Genomic DNA, 21,880 nt, shown 5'->3' on the forward strand with positions numbered 1-21,880 from the left:
GCCGGACCTTTTGGGGGGAACGTTAATTTCCAGTGAATTTATTAGATGCATGTCAGGAATTCCAAATTTCGGATATCACCCTGTTCAGGCAAGAGGTACATGGCAATTTAGTGCTCCTTTTATATGTATATATACATACATACATATATAGGAGATCCGATTCTGACCTCCCGCGGACCCAAGCAAATCCATCTACAAGTGATTTATTTCTTTAATCTTATAAACGTAAACATAACACAAAGGATTTTTTACATGATTTCTAATCTGTTTCCGATAAGTGACGATCCATATAATATTGCACACTGACTTACGGGCACTGTTGTAAGTACATACAAACGTAATCGCATTTACATATGGAAATATGTACCTCATTTATAGTATATAGTATATTCATAGAAGTTTGCACATATATATATATATATATATATATTTAATTCTATTTTAACTGCTGCAATCGACGCAATTACGAAATCGTTGTACTTGATTCTGTATTTCTATCTGTACCTATCCTACTGGGCTCAATCACCGCCAAGCTTCATGAGCTCGACGGTACTTGTTGCTCTTGCTGATGTGTCGGGAATCGATGCTGTTCGTTACTGTTAGCACTGACATTGCCATTGCCACCAATTGACTGTTGCTGTTCTGATTCGCTTTTGACGCCGGTACTGGCAGCCAAACGAAATGCCACCTCATGGGAGCGCAGAATTGCTTCGGCCTGCTGGTGCATGCGAAGAGCGGTTTCTGGATGGTGGTGACTGTGTTGTGAATGGGCTTGCTGAGTACTAGGAGCCACTGCGTGCTGTGAATAAGTTGACGCCTGGTGATGATGTTGTTGCTGATGATGGAGGGCCTCTATCGGATTCATTCCTCCTAGTGTTGAGTCTGGTTCTATGGAGCCACGCATCATGTTAACGTTCATGTTCATCGCAACGGACGACGCGTTAGCTGATGACTCGTTTTGCATCTGCAAGCTCGGCACATTTATGTTCGGCGAACGGCGGGAATTGTTCCCGTGAGAGTGCCCGTGCCCTAACAAATGTGACAACTGCTGTTGATGGTGCTGTGGTGTCTGCTGTTGCTGAAGATTATGAGGGTGCTGATGGTGGGGTAAAGGATGTTCGCCGAGCTGTGAATTGGGCCAAAACAATTACGATTAGTATTTATAAAACAAATCAGGCAACACTTACTGAAAAAAGAGATGAGCGAAAGTCACAATTTTAAGATTTTAATACTTGATTTTCACATTTCGACTACTCGTATGCAATGACTGCAATGGCATGCCAGCTTCGTTAATCTCTTATTTCAGTTACCATCTCTTACATGCTGTTGGTGCTGGATGGAATGGGGATGCGCGGAGTGGCTTACAAGTGCAGTAGAACCATTGTTGGGATTGTTCATACGCATAGCAGCGGCAAGATTAACCACAGCAGCTTGGACGGCCGCACTGGGAACATTCGAACAGTCAATCCCATCCTGTGGTGGTCGGGATGCTGCTACAGCTGCGGCTGCTGCTGCCATTAGTGACATTCGATTGGCAACGTGCAGCCCGGTATCCATATTGTATTGACTCGAATTTGGAAGACGCAGCTCGTTCATTTTGCTGGAATTGCAGCTGTTGTTATTCGCGCACAGGGTGTTGTTATTGGTGTTGCTAATATTGTTGTGGCTACTGTTCTCAGTTTCACTTAGGCCGTGATCGTGATCATGTTCTTGATCTTGATCGGAAGTTGATGACGATGAAAGCCGCCCGTTCGACGAACATTCCGAGTTTGCTGATGGTGACGGGCACTTTGAGTTGGATCCCCCTGAGTTTGTCACACCCATAGGCAGCACATTTCTCGCCTCTCCAACTCCGATTCCACTGGCAGCACCACTGCCGGCAGCTATAGTGGCCGCTAGTATGCTCTCTCGCTCTCGTTGCTCTGCTGCCGCTCGGGACTAAAGTATAAGTGTTATATATAGAAATATGTTATTAATTTACGAATAAACCTTTCAAAATTGTACTTAATTGTACTTGGCTTTAAAGAACCACAAGACTGAATTTGCTGTTAAATTAAATTAAATTAAATTTCGAAAGTTTGGTTGGAGTATCTTCGCAAACAGAATTGATTTCCACACAAAGACTTGTTTTTTGATCGACACTCCTAGTTGTCCGATTTTGTTTTTATTTGGACGAGTCAATAAATACAGGAGACCGTTTCTTTGTTTCTTACGTTTGGGGTGGACCTAATATCGACTGTTAAAAACTGGGTTTCCTAAGATGAGGTAAATTTGCTTAATAGTGTAGGGAATCGATCGGAATTTTTTATAGAAGCATAGAAGCAGTGGCCCAAAAATCAGTATCAGAATTATCAGTAGTTTAAATTTCAGGCTTTAATTTGTTTATTATTCGTAGCATACCAAGACGTATTGAGCCGCGAACTGGTGCTTAGGATCCATACGCATCGACTCCATATGGGTAAGCAGGCCTGTGGGAGGTTGAAATATGATTAAAATGCCGCGAAACCATTTTTTTTAATACCATTTTCATGTGTGAAAACAGCCTGGCACACACTACAGGGCCACATGCGGAGGCTATTTGGGAGCTGGGAGGTCTCGGCGTGACAAGCCAGATGCTTTCGCAGAGATCCTTCGTTGACGTAATGCTTGCCACAGACTGGACATGGATGATTGGCAGTTCTTCTTTTTCCCAGGTAGCTGTCGCTGAGGTTTGGTCCACTCCCAGTTGGGGGATGTGTAGGTATCCTTGCACAGGTGGATTCGGATGTACATTGTGAGCCAATTGGTATTGGCCCGCCCCCAGATACATTGTCATTTCCGTTGCCACTCGCACAATTGATGATCTCACTAAAGTGGGTTGCAGCTGCGGGTATTGGGTGTTTAGGAACTTATATTACAACTATTAAAACTCTCCTCTGATCTCACCTGTTCCACTTGAAGGTGGGCTCTTTTCTTCATGGACGTGTTTCATATGGTCCATGAGTGCTTCGGTACCAAGAAAGAGCTTATGGCATACCGGGCAGGATGTTGCATTGGGACCACCGATGAGTGCCGCATGCTGCTGCAAGACACCAAGATGCAGCTGTAGCTCCTGTCAGTAATATGCGGCATTTGTTGATTTGTTGGTTGTGATGATGTTTGACACGTGCATATTAAAAGGACATATGAGATCGATAGCGATGCCGATGTCGAAAGGTAGAAAGTAATAGAATGCCACACGGACGACACCGTAAATGAGAGTGAAAAATGTAGTTATTGTTGTAGTTGTGATTGGGTCAATCTTTACTATTGCATTATTGGATCAGAACTCACTTTGGATGTGTGCGTCCGCAGACTGGACTCAGTGGCGAATCCCTTTCCACAAATATTACAGTGAAATGGACGATTCTTGGCTCGCTCCACTTGGGCGTCATGATTTCGGAGATGTTGCTGCAGATTGGAGAGCTGTATGAAGGCTCGCCCACAGTCGGGCAGGTGGCACTTGTAAGGGCGTTCTCCTGCAATGTTATATGGTAACGAATGAGCAGATTAAGTAGGCTGGCTTTTGTGATGTCATGCCGGATTGACTGGAAATGGTTAGTCCGTGCTCAGATTTGTTTGGAGCAACACATACATTTTTTCGAAATTAAAGCCTAAATAGTAGAAAAAAAGTCTCTGTCTCTGTTCCTCAATCCGGAATAAGAATCGTCGAAACGCAATAATATATTTGTGAATCATTAAATATGCAAATCGTCATTCTACAAAGGCACATTAGCTATATAATAATATTGGTAATGCTCGAATTATTAAAGCAAATACTGTCGATGAAACGAGATTTATCAAACATTTACGTTCAGAAGCTAGATGACGCCCGTAAAACTAAAGAAGAACTAGAAGTAGTCAGGAAATCATCATAACCATACCAGTATATATGTATGTACATATGTACATATTTATGCATGTATATTATTCAAGTAACAATCCAGATACTCACGAGTAATTATAATTACTAAAAATAATCCAAAAAGTGTACCCCAAACATCCCCCACCCGCACAGTCTAAGAAGGAAAAGGATATTTTAGGTAAAAAAAATGTGTGGCCTTAATGTGATACTGCCCGAAGACGTCGCCAAAATAGCTAAAGGCGCGTAATTGACTGATTGACTTCATTTTAACGAGATTAAACAGCAAGTTCTCGAAACTGACGTCTAGACCGTGAGGAAAATCCCTTTGGTTCCCAACCGAGTCAGTGCAACTGGGAAGCTTTTTAAAAGTTGCAGTTCTCCGGAAATTACGCATTTTAGATTTAAAGCAAATTTAATTTCATTTGAACGCGCAATTAAATGAAAAGTGGAGGTCAGCGACAGGGGCAACGACAGGCGACGGAGAACCTGAAGTCTAAAACGTTTAAGCTACTTAGAGTCACTTTGCTTTCCAGTGGCATTAAACACAAATAAATAGTTACAAAGTGCAGTCGTGTAGATGAAGATGCGGTCACCGTCGAGACACCGTCAGACATAGCAGACCCAAACTCCTCAGAGTAAAGCCACCGGCAAAGAGACTGGAAATTGCAGCAGTGTTCACACCTTGCGGCACGTAGTCGCTGCCTTAGCGCCACTTCATTTGACCTGTCACTTTAAACGCCTTTAAATATGCGATGGAGTAACAGTAAAGTTGACTAGCTTGCACCACTTTATGGCTCGCTTTCCATTATATGTCGCGGTTGTTAGCAATGATGTTTTTCCTTTGCGCCTGCTTAACTTTAAAGAAACCGCCTGAGACACTATTGTCTAATTACCCCAGGACCAACACAGCGGCGCAGGCAGGCAACCGGCAACCGTCGTCTATAAAGAGGTAAAATACGACATCATAGCAGAGGTTGACGTTGCCGTAGCCGTAGCCGAGTTCCGTTCCCTGCCTCTGTCGCTATGCCGCCGTTATCGTGGAAGGGCGCAAACTGGTTTATAATTAAAGCGTATTTGATTTCTTTTACAGTATTTTTACACAAAACAAAATATAAAAAAGATGCGAAAAATACAAAAAAAAAAAACAGAAGGCAATTGTAAAGTTGCAATCAGGTGTGATATAATTTGGTCGAACAGAACGGAAGACGGTGGAACTTGAATGGCTCAGGGTCTGGGTCTATCAAATGACATTGAATGCAGCTAATGACGTTGAATAATTTCAGTTGTTGTATCGCCGCGACCTGGCATGAACTCATATTCATAGACCTATCCTATTCATTCTTTGCAGCTGTCTTCCGTCACAAACGGGCTGGATTCAGGCACGGGCGCGGGCGCTGCCTCGAAAAGCACTCAAAGTTTATTTAATTATCTTTGTCATTGGCATTTGCATTTGCATTTGGAAATGGGTGCTGCCAGCTTTAAAAAATATTTGCCGAACGCAGGATACACGGATACGAATACGAGTACGAACTTGCAAGTCCATAAGATAGGGACAGCGCCAACGCTGAGTGGTGAGAGGGAGACAGTGACAGTGACCCATGGCAGTAGCAGTAGACGACTGAGTGCCGATGAAATTATGAGTCTGGGGCTCGGAGTGGGGCTGGCGGCCGGATTTAATTAATCAAGAACGAGCACTAAGCATTTTTCATCAGCTTTGTAATTACAATTAGAATGAAGAAGATCAACAAAAAATAAGCACATAATAAGAAAAAGAATAAATTGTGATATAAAAAAGTATGGGATTGGATGGGATGGAATGCAATAGATGAAAACAAAAAAACGGCTTTACGATTTTGTGTTCACTACGATGATTCCTTACTTGTCCTTTTTTTTACGACTTGAACATATGTACATACACACATACTATACATACATATGTCAAACTTACCTGTGTGCAAGCGCGTGTGCTGTTGGACATGGGACAGCTGCTTAAATCTACGATCACAGTAAGAGCATTTGTACGGCTTTTCTCCAGTGTGGACACGAATGTGCTGCACGAGCTGGTGATTGCTGGAAAAACTCTTCATGCACTGTTGGCACTGATGTGGCTTGGTGTCCGTTCCGGGTGTAGCATTGCCACCCAAGCTAGGCGTGCCGGTAACTCCGTGCGTCGCCAGTCCAACGCGAGGAATTTGTTGTTGTATTTGCTGCATAGCGCTTTTGTGCATAAAAAGCTGAAAATGCAAGTAACACGTTGAAACAGTGCTAGTGAGTTGAAAATAAACGCCAGGAGGCTTTTCACTTCCCAGCCAGCCCCTGCCTGCCTTAGCAGAGTAGGTCCCTTAATTCATTAGATCTCAAACTTGTTCCTGTTTTATGCACATTGTATGTAGGTACGAGTATATTTAGTATGTATTGTATGTTGTATTGTATATCTCAGTGAGTAGGCAAGGTTATGGGCTATGAGTAGATTAGATTGCAACATTTAGTCCCTACCTCCATGTGCAAACTGTCTCCGCGGCGGTCTCTGCCGGTTCCATTTATAGATTATTTCGAGTAAAATTTATCATTTTGTGTGCCCGTGCAGTATATGTTTTTTTAAAAAGCGATTTTTATAAAAATGTGTATCGTTGCATGTTATACAAGTTAAAAACATGTCAGCAAAAGTTGACCTTTTTGTTCAAAATCGAGAATACAGAAAAGAAACTGAAGCTATTAAAGGTAAATAAACAATGCTATCAATGGTCATCGGTGCTGCTCGCCTTGCGAGGCCGCCATAATTGCTGATTTTTAACAAATTTTTATTGGGGCCAAAAAAATCCAAAAGTAAATAAAACAAGAAAGAATTTTTAGCTTCGGGCAGAAAATTTAGTTGCTCTCTATCTCGTATGTCGGATCAAATCAAGTATTTAAGTTAATAATAAAGCTTGGTTTTTATTATCAAGTAGTTGAATTATATTTCAAAATAAAGATTTTTTATTTCCCGAGCTCACGATATAAACAGCTTGCTTAAAACTTCAATCGGATAGATTCCATATAAGGGGGACTATTTTGAATGGAAACAGACGTCTCGGGTTATTTGTGCTATGCTGCCTCCGCCTCTGGCCAGAACCATATCTGCAAAGCTATAATAAAACTGCAAGTGCCCAAAAAAAAGTATACAAAAATTATGAACATACATACATTAGATCATTAGTAATCGATCAGGATAATGGTAGCTGGGACTAATATTCGTACATATAGAGCACAGACTATTGTGTTGGCTTCCCCTTCCCCCCTTTTCAAGACCAAGCGGAGAACGATACCGAGTCCGATACCGATAGCGGCCCTTGTTCTCCAGAGAGGTAAGGTAAGTAGGAGAAGTGCAAGAGCGAGGACGAGGCGAGGCTGCTTTCATACGGCGTTCTCTGGTTGGTTGGCCAAGTGGCCGATGTTTTGTTTTCACTGGTAACGGCGGTAACAACCTCCGTCGTTTCGCCACAACCACTCGTTTTTGGCCGAGACAGACTGCACTTTTTATTCATTTGGCTCTGGTGAGTAGTCGTACATGCACAGGAACAGATAGAGGCGGACACAACTACAGGCGTCTTTGCCCCTTCGCTTCGTTCGTCTTTGAATCGCATAAAAATGGCGAACGAACTCTACAGGACTCTGCTGTGTCCAGAACCAGCCAACAGCAGTTTGCGAATCGCCGGCAAATGAGATTGCTTGCGATAATAAACGGCGAGTGCGATAGAAGAACAGGTCCAGCACGGCATGGCGGGGCGTTTCTGTGTGGGTCCTCGGCCTCTGTGTGCGCTTGGAATAGTATGAGTATGAGATGGACGCGAGCCAGAAGATGAGAATAAAGGAAAATAGCGAATAGATTGTGTATATATGTATGTACATACACACAATTTATGTGAATATACACAAAAAATTCTCACGAAAACGAACCTGTATTCGAGGTGATGGAGCAAGTACATATGTATGTACAGACATACTCAGTCTGTGAAAGTTAAAAAAACTAACAAAAAATCTTTCAATAACTAAACTGACTGCGAGTATAAGAGCTTGCTGGAAGGTTTTTTTCTCTCTCCCGACAAAGAGAATGAGTCGAGTGTACTAGTATACTAGTATGTAAATATGTATGCTTGTACATATGTAAGTGGATACGTCTGGTAAGGCTAAGTTTATACTTTTAAAAACAATTATCTACTTTCATTCCTTAAATGTGAAGTCCTTTCCGAATTTCGAATTCGTTTTTAATGTCCACATTTTTTTATAAATTCAAGTCTTCGACCCCAATCTAAAGGGATGGACCTACTATCAGGGGTAGTATGCATGCATTTACAAGCCTATACCATCATTCCCTATAGCTTAGGGGTAGCAGGAGGCGGTAACCACTGTGAGGCCTGTGGCCTAAGGTGTATGGAATAAAATGGTTGCAAAAAATGTGTGGGGTGATTATATCGGTGTTGTGTCGGGGCAGTATGTACATACATATGCGTAGCAGTTCTATAATAAAATAAATTGATTCGGCATTTGGGGACGTTACAAAATGAAGGCCTTTTGCCTTAACTATATATGTATGTAGATGGGTAACATGCATTTATTCATATAAATAGCTAACTGACACCCTTGAAAATGTACCGATTTTCCATTCACAGCTTTGAAATATCACAGTATCTCAAGGTCACGTAAATAATGTAACATGTGGTAAATTTGTATTCAGGAGATTCTTGCTAAAGCCATATGCGTCTTCGAACGGAAAAATATTCCTCTAGAAACTTTTCTTTCATAAACCTCTAACAAGTTCAGTACAAAAATTGTTCTAAAACTATTTATGTAGCTACATTTCTTAGTTCTTTTTACTATTTTGTGAAATACAATTTTTCATTCACATTTATTCAAATTATTTTCGCCGAACAAGAAGATGTAGAGTTCATCATCGATTGATTTGGATATGAACATAAATACGTACACAACATATAAATATGTATGTACATAAATATGTTTATACAATATGTAATGTACCAATCTACAGCCCTTTTTTCCTCTCTATTTTTTTTAACATTACTCTTTATAAGCAAGGGGAAATATAATATAGAAATAAAAAATTAAATTCTTTTCTTTGATTTTGTATTCGATTAAAATGGGAATATTTGAGTTGGGACGCTAAGTTTCCTTGACAAGTGACTTATCCGAAAAATAGAAATGATCGCCAACCATCCTAAGTGAATATCTACAGAGCTCATACAGCAACAGAATTACTGTTCACTTCAGTAAGGTTAGTAATCCAATAAATCAGTCAACAAACGATGGGACAATGTGAGCGGCGCCTATATCATCAAAGTACAATAAGAAATTAAAATGAAACCAATTGGATGTAAAATAAAGTAAAACATTGCAATATTGTCAAGAAATAAAAAGTTTATTGCTACAAATTTAAGTATAAGCGGCTACTGTTTTGTGGCCAGTTTTTATAGAGACGGGTAAAACTTAGGCTAGAATATAAACTAATAATCATAAAAAACTTAGGAATATATCTCTCACGTTAATGTAAGATTACATTACATTAATATGTTCATTGTTCATTATTGAAGCATATCAGAATTAGAAAAACGGTACTAGTACGAGTACTTCTTCTAAATGGTCCAGATCAGCGATTCTTACTTCGAGCTAAGTTTTGCTAATGTTAATGTGTGTGTGTATGTGCCAGAATGTGTTCTAATCTGAAAAGTGTTTTGTTGGTGTTGTGGTGGTACAATTGCTGTGTGTTCGTGTCTTTGACGAGGAAGAGTACTATACACAACGGAACAGATGCCAACTCACTCGTTGCAGGGTTGACCAACATTCTTCAAGGGTGCGTTCACTGATCGCGGCTGCGCTACTCGACCGGGATAGCTGAAGCTGCAACGGTATAAAAAGTTAAAAAAAACTATAAATAAATGTAAATAGTATGTTCATATGTATATTGGTTTATGTACATAAATAAGTACACACATATGTTCATGTAAGGAAATGTTTATCTTTTCGTTTTAATTTGATAAAGGACAAAAAATAAATAAAATACGTTTTCAAAAGTATGAGACTCGGACTCGGATTTATTTATACACATACATATGTACATATGTATCTGCATGCCAATAATGGGATAAACAATATAAATTTATATATAATATATATATATTTAAATAAACATATCTTTCTCCGAATTGGCAAGCTGAGCATTTGAGAATGGCATTTTTAATTAAATTTGTAAAATTAAGTCAAATTAAAAAACCTATTGTCTATGAAAGGTAGCTTAAACTAAATAATATAAAGCTTTAAAAGCTAAATAAATAAAACTTCCAATCGCCAACGAAAAGAAATCGTGCAGGTTTTATGTACAATTTTGAAAAGTTAGGTTTCAATTGAAAATTAAAAATTACATCGTGCTCCTCTTCATAGTCAAGTGTCATTGTGTAAACTATCAGACCGATCTAGACAGCCGATCGTAAAACGAAACAAAACGGAACGAATACAACACAGCTCTCTGTTAATTCTTAATTTTGTTGGTTTTTGTTTGATTTTTGAATCGCGCACGTTTTTCTATGTTAGTTGTCGGATTGGTGTGGGTTTGGCTTAACTGGCTTGGTTATCTACACAATGGAATCTGGTAAGGTTAGGTAGACGTAGACTGCACTGGACTGGATAAGATTGGTGCTATGAATTAAACATCCGAAGGCAAATCCATCCAGCACAACAATATTCACTCATATGCATATGAATCAATGCACTGAAAGACTATTAAAGTGAAGTCAGAACTTCTGTTGTACTTGTCGCCACTTTATTGTTTTAATTTTTCGGGGTCGGTATTTTTATTTTGTAGTTCATAGCGTTGTTGTCAATCAAATTTACAGTTTATCGCGACCACAACAACTTTGGCGAACGGATTTATTGAAGTTAGAAACGCGGAGTCACACAACCTTACGGTCCGATGTCCTTTGAACTTCTGCCGGTAGTCGGTAGTGTAGTCCTTGGCGGTGTAGAGACGCTGCGCTTATCATCCACAAACGGGACACTGTGCCCATACCAGTGTCTTCTTCTTATAGTATCGCGCCGTCGACGCTGTCGTCGACGTCAGCTCCTAATTCTGCGTCTCTTTCTCTGTTCCTATACAACTAGTGCTCTACGCTATTATTGTTTTCTTGAAGAAAATATGCGCTGCGCGAGTAAAGTTATAATGAAAAAAAGACAGACCGGACCCAAAAAAAGCTCCCCAAGAATGAGAATAAACTCTGTCGCTCTCTCTTTCTGAACGCATAGAATGGGGAAAAGACAAGGCAAGAAAAGCAAACGAAAAAAAAACGAAGCGTCTGGCGTAGGAACAACGAAACGGGCAGTGTGTGTGTGTAGTATAATACTAAACTGCGCCCCATTCCCATTCCAACCCCTCATCATAAGTTATAACTGAAAGCAGTTAGGGATTCACACACACACTCACGCAGATAAAGGAGGAGAAATTGCGAATGTTCATAGAACGCAAACGAACACTCACGAATGGGGTTACTTCAAGAAAAAGCACAGCGCAAAAAACTAAGCAAACGATAAGAATATACATATTCTCGCTCTCTCTCCCTTTCCCTTTTTCTTTTGCTCTTTTTCTCACTATCTATCTCTCTCTTTTGCTCTCGTTCCTACTATATCACTCCTTCCCTTCCCTGCTCAACCCCTTTTCCAATTTCCATCCCCTTTACCCAGACTAGTCGAAATATTACATAGAGAGGGGTTTGGTCTGGTCTGGTCTACTTGTACAGATGCCCAGAAATGGAACAAGTCTCAAGCGGTGCAAGAAACGGGCTGTTAATATCATTTAAACGCCAAGAACGCCACGAACATTTTCCCCTTCGGTTCAGGGTTCAACCGAGAGAGGAGAGCTTTTTAATTTCCCTCCCAAAAAGGGGTAAGAAGGTAATATAATATCTAACCATTGTTTGCTGTTGGGATATTTTGAGAGTTTCTCTTAATGTTTCGAACGTCAGGTTAGACCTTAGACCTTGAAAAAGAGAACGCTCGGATCAGGAGCTCTTTGGACACTGGAAAGTACTCGTACGTGCTCGTAGTCGTGCAATACAAAAACGCACATCGCATCCCTACGAATGCGTCAATATATCGGTGGTCAAAGCCGTTCACTTTGAAACTTTCAAGTAAGAGTAAAAAAGAAAAATAACTTTCAAGGACATCAATAAGGAAATCTACTGGTCCACGTAGTAGGTATATACATACATATACTCATACACACTCCACTCATGGTACATTTGTACGTACATCAGTAGAAGTGCTACTCTTCAAGACAGGACATACATAGCTCATATTTAGTCATCCTCAGTATCTTTCTTTCTTTTCATATGACATGTATATATATATTATATATAACGCTACGTACAGTATTGCAGCATGCACCTTACATACGTAATCCGAACTGACTTGGCTAAAAGCAGGCTCAACTTCATCATTCGACCCTGGGAACTTAAAAATTTTGTGGGTGAAGTCCAATATTAAATTATTAAATCCGATTCGACAGTGTTGAAATTTGAAAAATATTAAATCAATTCTAAAATAGGATACAATTCCGGATAGGCGATGTTTTATATATTTTTCTGCTGAAGCTGCTTAAAATAGGACAGATCTATGCGGAAAAAGGTTAGGCGGGATTACTGACTTTCCTAAAGGGGATGTACATCGCAAAAGCTATGCGCCTCTACGCTCTTGATCTTTATTTTAAATGCAAATATTATTTTTATAGGTATTACCTGTATCTCGTTGGCCATCTTGTCGTTGTTGAATTTAATTTCAGGAGTAGAGCTGCCACCAGATGGCGTTATTGAGTGCTGCGGCGACTGCTGACCTTGTGATAACGGTTTGTTGAGCATTACCGTTCCAGGCCCTGGACTCTGTGTCTGCCGGTGGGGTTGTGGCTGCGGTTGCTGAAGACCTCCTGAAGTCTGCTGTTGTGTTTGTTGATTGGATTGCAATTGATCAGCGCCGACGCTACTAGTACAGGTAACACTTGCAGAGGCATCCGTGCCGGAGCCTGGGGCGTCACCCGCGTCGTAAAAGTCACCAGTGTATGCCTGCTCCGTTTGCTGTTGGCGGTTTTCATCAAGACGCGGCGGCTGTTGGTCAAGCTCTTGTTTAGGCTTGATGACGGGATTTAACGGATTATGGCCATAGTTTCGGAGCATATTGGACTGATCTGACGGGGGCGAAATATTATTCTGTAGGGCTGTAGACTTGAGGTGAGCTGCGGCGGCAGCGGCAGCCGCGGCGTTGAACAGCAGGTGATGATTACTTAGCTGCGGGGCTGGCGCCGAGAGCTGACCCCTAAAGGAATCGGGGCCAAAGGGCTGCTCATGGTGCTGGTGTTGCAGAAGGTGGTGATGTTGCTGAGGCCCGCTAGATTCGATTTTAGTGTTTAGTGACGGGTTGTTGCTATTGCTGTTGTTGCTGGCAGCCGTGCCATCTGAATTGGCACTGGGGGTTAACTGGTGATCATGCTGTTGCGATATTGTTGGATGGTGGGACTGGTGGTGCTGTTGATGGTGATGTTGATGCTGATGGTGGTGGTGCTGCTGCTGTTGTTGGTTCGGAGGAGTGTGTTGATGAAGCGCCGAGTGAAGTCCGAATGGTGCGCGGGCCTGCTGCCAGAAGTCTGCGGCGTCCATTTTGAACATCAGGATGATGGTGGTCAGGAGATTTGTATACTTGTTTTCTGTATCAATATCTTTTTGCCGACCGATCTTTGATTGGGACTCCCAAGATTAGAACTGGTCAGTCCAGTGCGATTCGTTTGCGGTTGCCCACAGCATCTCGATTTCATATAATATCACTGCCTATAAAGAAAATCAAATACATGTATCCGAAACTATGCAATATTTATAAACAAGTATGTAGGCTTATTTTGAATCGAACGTATTAAAGTAAACTAAGATTAAGGCAATGCAACGCTATGGAGCTTAATTTTGCGTCATATAAAATTTATTCCACTTTTACACTAAGTCCCGAATAATAGGTATAAAGTGAGAAAGAAGTGAAGTTTTAAGCCTATTTCAACAGTCTGCCATTGCTTCATATCCAAAAATGCACATTATTCATTCTAATTTATATAAATTAAAAAAATATGACAATTTTGTGAATAAGAGCTCTGAAATATTATTGTTATACTAAATCTTCTGAACGGGTTTTTGAATTCAACAGGCGTACCAAAGCTGGGATTCGTATTGAAGTATCCCTGATAGAGCGAATTTGCTTTGAAGTTCTGTTTGCAAAACAAAACAGTATTGCGACGGTAGATAGTACATACCAAAAGAAGATGTCGGGTAATGCGCATTAGATGGGACATTACAAAAGTATACATAACCAATTTTTCTTTTATGACGTCCAAGGAACTTTGCATATGTACGAGAATCGGACATACAAATATGTACATATGTACATATATGCATCAAAACATTTTTGAATTCGTACAAAAATAAAGAACAAAAAGTTAACACTTTATTTTGGTCTCGCAATTTGAATTTATTCCCGTATTTTCGAATATGTACGATAGAACTTTTCAATTTGGTTAGTTTTTTAGTGAATTTATTATCCAGCTCATCTGCTCATCCATACAGCTCATCTGTTTGTCGGTTTGTCTAGTCTCATTTACGTGTCATAGGCTACAAAATTGGTAGAAGAAGAAGCAATAATTGGTGGAGCTATAACTAATACATAATCGAATGTTATGTACATATGTACTCGTAGCTTCAGCTGAAAAGCGTGTTATACATATACATATGAATATAGTAGTCCCACTTTGAGGCACTTGGTGAAAAAGGAAGATCGCCTTTTTTGAAACTCTATTTGAAAGCAAATATTTCGTCTTTTTTTATTATTTGATCATGTTGTGGTAAAAGAGCACTTCACTTGGATTTAATAGAATCAACTGTTAAACTTTGATGATCCATTACATACTCATACTCCAGCAACTGGGAACGGACCGGCTATTTTTCAATCTAAAAGCCAATATACATATGTACATATACTCGTATACTTTTGTATGCACGGCCACGGTTACGGTCATTAGAAACGAAACGGACACCGACACGTCTATAAAGTTGTTCCCAGTTAACTACACTACCGATAACCTGGCGGCACGCGAGTCATTGAAAAACTAATTTTGTCGCCGCCTCGGCGAAGTATAAATATGCTGTTGCTTGGGGTTCAGTTCAGACACATCTCGCTTAGAAATAGAACTTGTACTTGTACACAAAAGCGTGAGTCGGCCCGGCCTGAAGTAGAGTTCGTTGGCGATGCAAAGTAAGCCAAACGTCTTCGTTTTTGACCTCAACGTTAACATCTTCGGCAAAATATCTTCGCCTCGTCTTCGTGTCCACTAACACCAACATCACATCTGCGCTTAGAAGTTTTCAGGCATCCAGGCTCTCTTAACTTGCTCTTAGTTGGGCAGACAAGCAAGTCAGTCTGCCAGCAAGGAAGCAGCAAAGCCGTGGGTGCTTGGTATTTGGCTCCATCAGGGCTTGCATTGCAAAAGATAGATCGATGTGACTTACAAAGATATCAGCCGGGAAAACCATTGACTTATACTTCTCAAACAATTTCTCCAAAAGAACAGAGCAAATCTAGTCGTTACGAGCATTTAAGGCGAGTACTGTTAGCTCTTAATTACTAAATACATATATTGGATTTTCATTCAAAAACTTACATGTTCTACTCACATTCCTGATGCATTACAGTTCCTTTTCAAAATGGCTATAGCGCCAGCCATTAGATATAATGAGACTATAATTCGGATGATACTCAAATAGTATCCCTTGGTGTAGCTATTTTCGCTTGATTCTTAAATTTAGTTTTTTTTTCCGTATATGTATGTGGTTTATTTAGTTATGCATTATTGAAAGTTATTTGAACATAAGGCCGGAATAAGGCACACGTTGCGGTTTCGCGATATCGTAACTTCGTAATGGTAGTTTACTAGTGACCGTTTTTTGTTCAAACTCGTTGATTGCTCGCTCCAATTTAGTTTAGACTTGGATAGTTTTGGTTTTTTTAGATTTTTCGTAAATTTTACATCACAATTTGTTGCCTTGCCCGATAACTTTGCTTATTTTTTGTTCGTATGCCCAAAAATATCACCCAAATTTTTAAATATATATTTCTTTTCTCCTCTCCTCAGGCATATGTTGGTATAAAAAATATAATTAAGTATAATACAAAACTCTAGGCTTGTCTAGCTTGCCCTTGCCGCCCTCAAGTTCACTCTGAATATTTTTTAAATTAAAACAGAGCTAACAATTCGATTCAGCCGATTAATGGGTTATGTTATACTCGTAATATACTATGTACCATAAATGATGTCTTCTTCGATTTACGAAAGTAACTAATACTACACATATGGTAAGGGTTACTTAAGGGTTATGTTATGGTTATGTGCTGAAAGTAGTTGGCGTGTCTGTGTTTTAGTTCCTATCGATTAGTGAGTGTTGATTCCTACTGCGTTATGTATGTATAATCATCATTCATTATTAGTTTATGTATCAATCTCTCTCCAGATATTATAAAAACTTTTCTGTAATCTTGTTTTATACTAAGGTTTATGTTAATGGGTTTTCTTTCAAATTCAAATTCTATTTACAGAAAGTGAGGACACATGTACATATGTGGGTGTCTATGTGGGTATGGTTGTTGGTTGTGTCTAGCTTTTGTGGAAAACGCTAGCTATAGGGTAAGTGATATTGCAAACTGTCTGTTCCGGTGTCAGTGTGTCTTGAGTAGGCATTCAAAAAACGTATTTTGTTGCTTTGGATAGTGTACCGTCTAGTAGGTTCTTTCAGGGTATGTGTTCAAGCCCTATATACTTCAAGTCTATAGTAAGTTACTTCTACAATACCTGGTAATAATACAACTTTAAAGATTTATCTACAAGTCAAGTCGAATTCTCTATATCTATTTACTAGGCCTGGTAAATAGTCTAGTCTCTTATCATCCCATCCCATCTCCTGTTCAAAAATCTCTTAATCTGTTATCCTTGGTGAGGTGAGGCTGGAAAAGAGTTCAATTTATGATTCTTCAAGATTCCTTTTCACGTGTATTTTTTTTTTATTTTATTTTTTAATTTTTTTTAAACTCTATTCATCCTTCATTATATAGTTTTGTACTTTTGATTTCAATTTCGCAACTTTTTGGTTGTTAATTATTCTTTTTTTTTGTTTTTTTCTGTTGTTTTGATTGCCGAATGTTCAAATTTTTGTTAGATTTTAAACGGTTCGATCTGATTCTGGTTCTTGTTTATTTATTGTTTTTTGAATGTTTGAGTTGAAGTTTAAGTTTGAAGTATTATATGCTTGCTTTTTGTTGTTGTTGTTTTAATTGATCAGGTCTAGAGTTGATGTTGTTGTTAATCCCTTTTGTTGTAATGAGTATTGCTAAAAAAATCAGAAGAGTATAACTGCATCCGTTCTATTGCTTTTAAAACTGAATGGTGGTTTGAGTTAAGTTAGCGTTGACTTCTATGGTGGCTATAGGTATTAGTTTTAAAAACGTATTTGGTCTATTGTTTTTGTTAAAATTATGATGATCTGAAATCAAATGGAAAAAAGGTCAACATTTATATGATAAGAAAATCAGGGTAGGGTTTATAAACGATTCCCGACAAATTCAATTAATTTGAACTTAAATGGTTGGTCGACTCTTTTTATTCTAATACGAGTTTTTTTTTCACAATCCACATATTGTATTTATATAAGTTTAAAAGCTAAGTTATGCACATTTGAGAAATAAAAATGCTCCGCGAGGTCTGGACGATCCGCAGTCGGCTGTTCTACTCCATGGAATATTGCGTTTGTGAATGCGCCGTCGTCCAAAATAATTGAGAATAAAAATCTGCCATCATCGCCGCAGCCCCAGCGCAACGTCGACGATGCATTGATGGTTAGGAGAGGGCAGGGGGGAGCAGCGGTTTGCTTATTATGAGATAAAAATTGTGTACGATAAACAAAAAGCGACTGCAGCAGCAGCAGGAGCAGCAACGGCGGATGTGGATACAGATCCTTTCACTGGACCTGGGACCCATCGCGAATGCTATGCCAGCGCCGGCGCTCTCGTCAAAATGCAGTTGCAGTTGCAAGTTGCAATGCCAGCTGCAGTCGTCGTCGCAGTCGGTGTCGCTGTCGAGGCACAGACTTCTCCTGCTTTGCCATGTTGGCTCATGTGTGTGCTTGTATGTATAGTACGCAATTCGTCTGCCCCGTACCACGTTTCGCATGCATTTTCGTTGCATCATCCCCTATACCGCCCACGCCCACACTCGGGTAAAGTGCGGCTCAAGTGCAATTTTTGGTTGCATTCAGCTCTCCCGCTGCACTTTCTGCAGTAACATCCCTTATATGACGGCAACAGGAATGACCAATGCAACAACCACCACGTAGACCCGCGCTGCCCACCCTCCTGAGCCCCACCCCTTTGCAGCAGTGCCTTCTGTTCTGCTATGTTGCACCCACAGTCAGGTCCAGGTTCTGGTCCTGGTCGATGGCATGCAAATTTGTGCACGATTTAATGTCTACTTCAAGGCCTCTCTCTCGCTCTCCCTCACACACACACACACACACACACACGCTCTCGCACACAGACTCACACTTTTGTTGACTCTTTCTGTCTGGCTCATGTTTATGTGTTGCACTTTTTGCGTGTGTGTGCGTGTGTGTATACGCTCTGGATGCATTTCCGGTCGTCGTCATGGCGCTGTAGCATGCACATAAATGTTTATGCATTTATGTATGCATTCTGCTATATATTTATATGTATGTACATCCGATAAGCATATCCGAACCCTTAGATGCATGTACATAAGCATGTGCATATAGATATACTAAGTATGTACACAAAATAGACACACACACGAGAGACATAATGGAGTTCAACGCTGCCACTGCTGCCATTTCATTGATTTTCGTCCATGGAGTGTCCAGAACATGTCGAACTATATCGATTTTCCTTAAACGTATGGACCTAAGCTATGTTACGAACAGAACAGCAGAACTAATGTCTTAACTCTTTCAAAGTAACTTATGCTATCAAGGTCGCGTTTCAAATGCAAAGAAGAGCATGCAGGCGGAGCCTAACCAAAGAAATAAATTTTCTTATGTGCTATATAAACAGTTGGCCATACAAAAAAATTAATCATGGGTGTTATGGCAATGCTTTAGTCGATGCTGGAGCTTACGTACGCTATATAATCAATATTTCTATATATGTATGTATGCACTGTGAAATGAAGAAAGGGGCATCAACATAAAAATCCACATCCACATCTGCATAAAATGTGCATTTATTAATTTATATTAATTCGAATAGGCGCTGCCCCCTTAGAATGGAAATCCAGAATTATTTACGTGAACCTGCATACATATGTATATGTAAATTTGTATTTAAGTACATACCACTAAGTACATTAGCAGGTCTATGCGCCCCAAAAGTACGAGTGCAAGAACGAGTAGGAGTTTCAGTTCGAGTATGAGTATGTAATTCAAAAGCAGCTCCTGGGCAGAATATGGTTAGAGGAATGTGAGAGTATCGCAAATCAGTTTGAGCCGACAGTCGCCCAGGTTGTTTTTGATTCGAAGCCTTTTTATACAGAAGCGACACACTTTACTTTGCAACAGTATTTCATACATAAGAAAAATTTGAGATACAATATTTTATAGTGTAAGAATAATTGCTGATCGGTCATGTGTGGATTGGAGAAAAAATATTTTAAAATCTTAAATTAAGATGTGTGAGAAGATCTGTATTTTCGAATTAATTATTATTCCAAACTCTTTTAATTTCCTAGAAAGTCCCCATGAACCCAAAAGCTTTAAAGAATGATAAAGTTGAATAAATTAACGTTAACTTTACTGGTCGTTGAACTGTAAGGGTACATAAATAATTTCTTATGTACATTAAATCCATAGCCTTGCAATTTTAATCCAGTCATTCTTTCTAATAAAATGTTCAACTAAAAATAGCTCGTAGGCGGATTGCGTGCAACTTCCAGTCGAAATACGTACTATACATTTTTTAAAAGAAGCCAGAAGCAGCGAATATCTTATCGAATAATATCATGTACACATGTGCACTACGTATCGTATCGTATGTGCATTTATTTCAGAATAAAGCTGGATGAGAGAAAAGCAGCGACGCACTTTCACCCTACATCACTACTCGTACATTCCGTTCCAAACCGCTCTTCATTTTACCCTCACGGCCGCGTTGCGTCAATTGCAAATACAATTTATAGGGAATAAATAATTGCTAAATGAACAATGAGAAAATGTAGCTCTGAAAGTTCACTTATTCGTGCGAGGAGCATGTACATATATTCATACATATGTATGTATTTATTAATTTCTAACAGCTTATATATGTACATATGCGTTTTTGCGAAACGGTTGGCGAATTATGTATGTCCGCTTCTCTTCTTCATATGGTACAATTTTAATTTTTATATATTACGTTTTAAGTATACTTGGAGATAGTCTGGTCTGGATTCACATCGTAGAATATAGGAATTTTATAAGCATTTACTAAGATCCATTCGGATTCACCCGCACCCACCTTTGCGGCAAAACGCCACAAGTATGTACATATACATATGTATGTAGACACTAATGACGCGACTGATGACTGAGTGGTCATAATTATGTGGAAGTTTCTCGTCTGGGCTGCTGGACCACCTGCCATACTCGTATCTGCCGCTCCATTGTACATTTCCTGCGAATATTTGATTTCATTTAGGCTCAACTTCACGAACTCACACACACCACAATCATCGGTTTAGCAGAATTACAATTATGTACATGCCATGTATATATATATATATATATATATATATATACATCACATACGTAAATTGTACATAGTCGCGGTCGTTCCTGCTTAACTAATACATGCATTTATGCTGCCATATATCTATGTATCTGCATACATCTGGTCTGGTCTGGTCGTGTTTAACTTATATAAAACGATACATGCGAAAGTATATATATTGTAAATATGTACAAATATAATTATTTATATAATAAGGCACATACAATTGCTCTGTTCTGTTAGAATTGTTAGTGTCAATATACACAAGTATATATACCTCCTTTAATAGTATGTGTCGAATACGTCTGGATTTGAAATTGGCAAAATGTCAAATAGATACCTTTATAGAACTGCATACTTACGTGCATGTGATGCGCCAATGTAATAATAATAATGCAAGCAAGATGACTTATGTACATATCGAGAGCTATTTCAATCATTAATTTTTCTAAAGTAGGGTTTTCAGTGTCTTTTTTTCTGATTTAATGCATCGTTATTACACTCAACACAACACACTTCATTTATATTGTAGAATAAACACATGCATTCTTTTGTTTGGTGTTGCTGCCCCTTCCCTTTCATGTTATTATGGGGAAACTGGACTACCTCTGCCTCTTCTTCTGCCTCTGCTCTTCCTGACAGCCTTGGCACGATAATGAGAAAACACTTGGCATACTGAAACTACAATTTACAACTAAAGGGAAACTAAGTGGAGTAGCGGCATCGGATCGGTGGCCGTTGCCGTTGCTTCGGGCAGTCGCGATCACGATTTGCGGTCAGAAGCAGATGGTGTGCCACTGACCCACCATTGAGCGATTGCGAAAATAAGCACACACAAAAGAAATACATAAATTTAGCAACAGCCCAGATGCGAATGGAATGGGGGGAGGGTATAGCAGACTCGTAAATATGCATTTATGTATCTGCAAGTGCACATCTGCTCCCGCGACATCCTTTTGGGGCAGGGCAGGCAAAAAAAAAACAAGAAAAGAAAAGGCCCGTCTCCATCTCTCGAATAAACCCCATTCATGGTTATTCCACATCGTACCTATGTTATATCTCTTTGAAGAGGAGTAAAATAACAACTATAGCATTGCCTAGGCTACGGCAAACCTATAGTTGTTATTT

The 21,880-nt window shown here is 39.6% G+C and overlaps 1 protein-coding gene and 1 long non-coding RNA gene across 14 annotated transcripts; one reads left to right on the plus strand and one right to left on the minus strand.

The window, feature by feature from the left end:
- Positions 1-187: 187 nt before the first annotated feature.
- On the minus strand, positions 188-21,536 carry dati (zinc finger protein datilografo). 12 transcript variants are annotated; one of them, XM_033381243.1, is made up of 12 exons: positions 21,359-21,536; positions 20,501-20,656; positions 15,612-17,484; positions 12,661-13,740; positions 9,674-9,775; positions 5,832-6,117; positions 3,313-3,497; positions 2,926-3,091; positions 2,522-2,863; positions 2,401-2,468; positions 1,321-1,938; positions 188-1,126 (listed from the first exon to the last, which is right to left on the minus strand). In XM_033381243.1, the coding sequence occupies exons 4-12, from the start codon at positions 13,579-13,581 to the stop codon at positions 536-538; spliced, it is 3,279 nt and encodes a 1,092-aa protein (XP_033237134.1). In that variant the 5' UTR covers positions 13,582-13,740; positions 15,612-17,484; positions 20,501-20,656; positions 21,359-21,536; the 3' UTR covers positions 188-535. The 12 variants fall into 12 exon arrangements, with proteins under 12 accessions (XP_033237134.1, XP_033237135.1, XP_033237138.1 ...); XM_033381244.1 differs by lacking the exon at positions 20,501-20,656; XM_033381247.1 differs by lacking the exons at positions 20,501-20,656; positions 21,359-21,536 and adding an exon at positions 17,674-17,999 and having other exon boundaries at positions 2,926-3,058.
- Positions 3,535-5,609, plus strand: LOC26532858 (uncharacterized). Of its 2 annotated transcripts, none has more exons than XR_004469639.1 (2): positions 3,535-3,975; positions 4,037-5,609. It is a non-coding gene; the product is annotated as an uncharacterized lncRNA (long non-coding RNA). The 2 variants fall into 2 exon arrangements; XR_004469640.1 differs by having other exon boundaries at positions 5,232-5,609.
- Positions 21,537-21,880: the final 344 nt, after the last annotated feature.

The sequence above is a fragment of the Drosophila pseudoobscura genome, chromosome 5, assembly GCF_009870125.1.
Source record: "Drosophila pseudoobscura strain MV-25-SWS-2005 chromosome 5, UCI_Dpse_MV25, whole genome shotgun sequence".
Classification (NCBI taxonomy): domain Eukaryota; kingdom Metazoa; phylum Arthropoda; class Insecta; order Diptera; family Drosophilidae; genus Drosophila; species Drosophila pseudoobscura.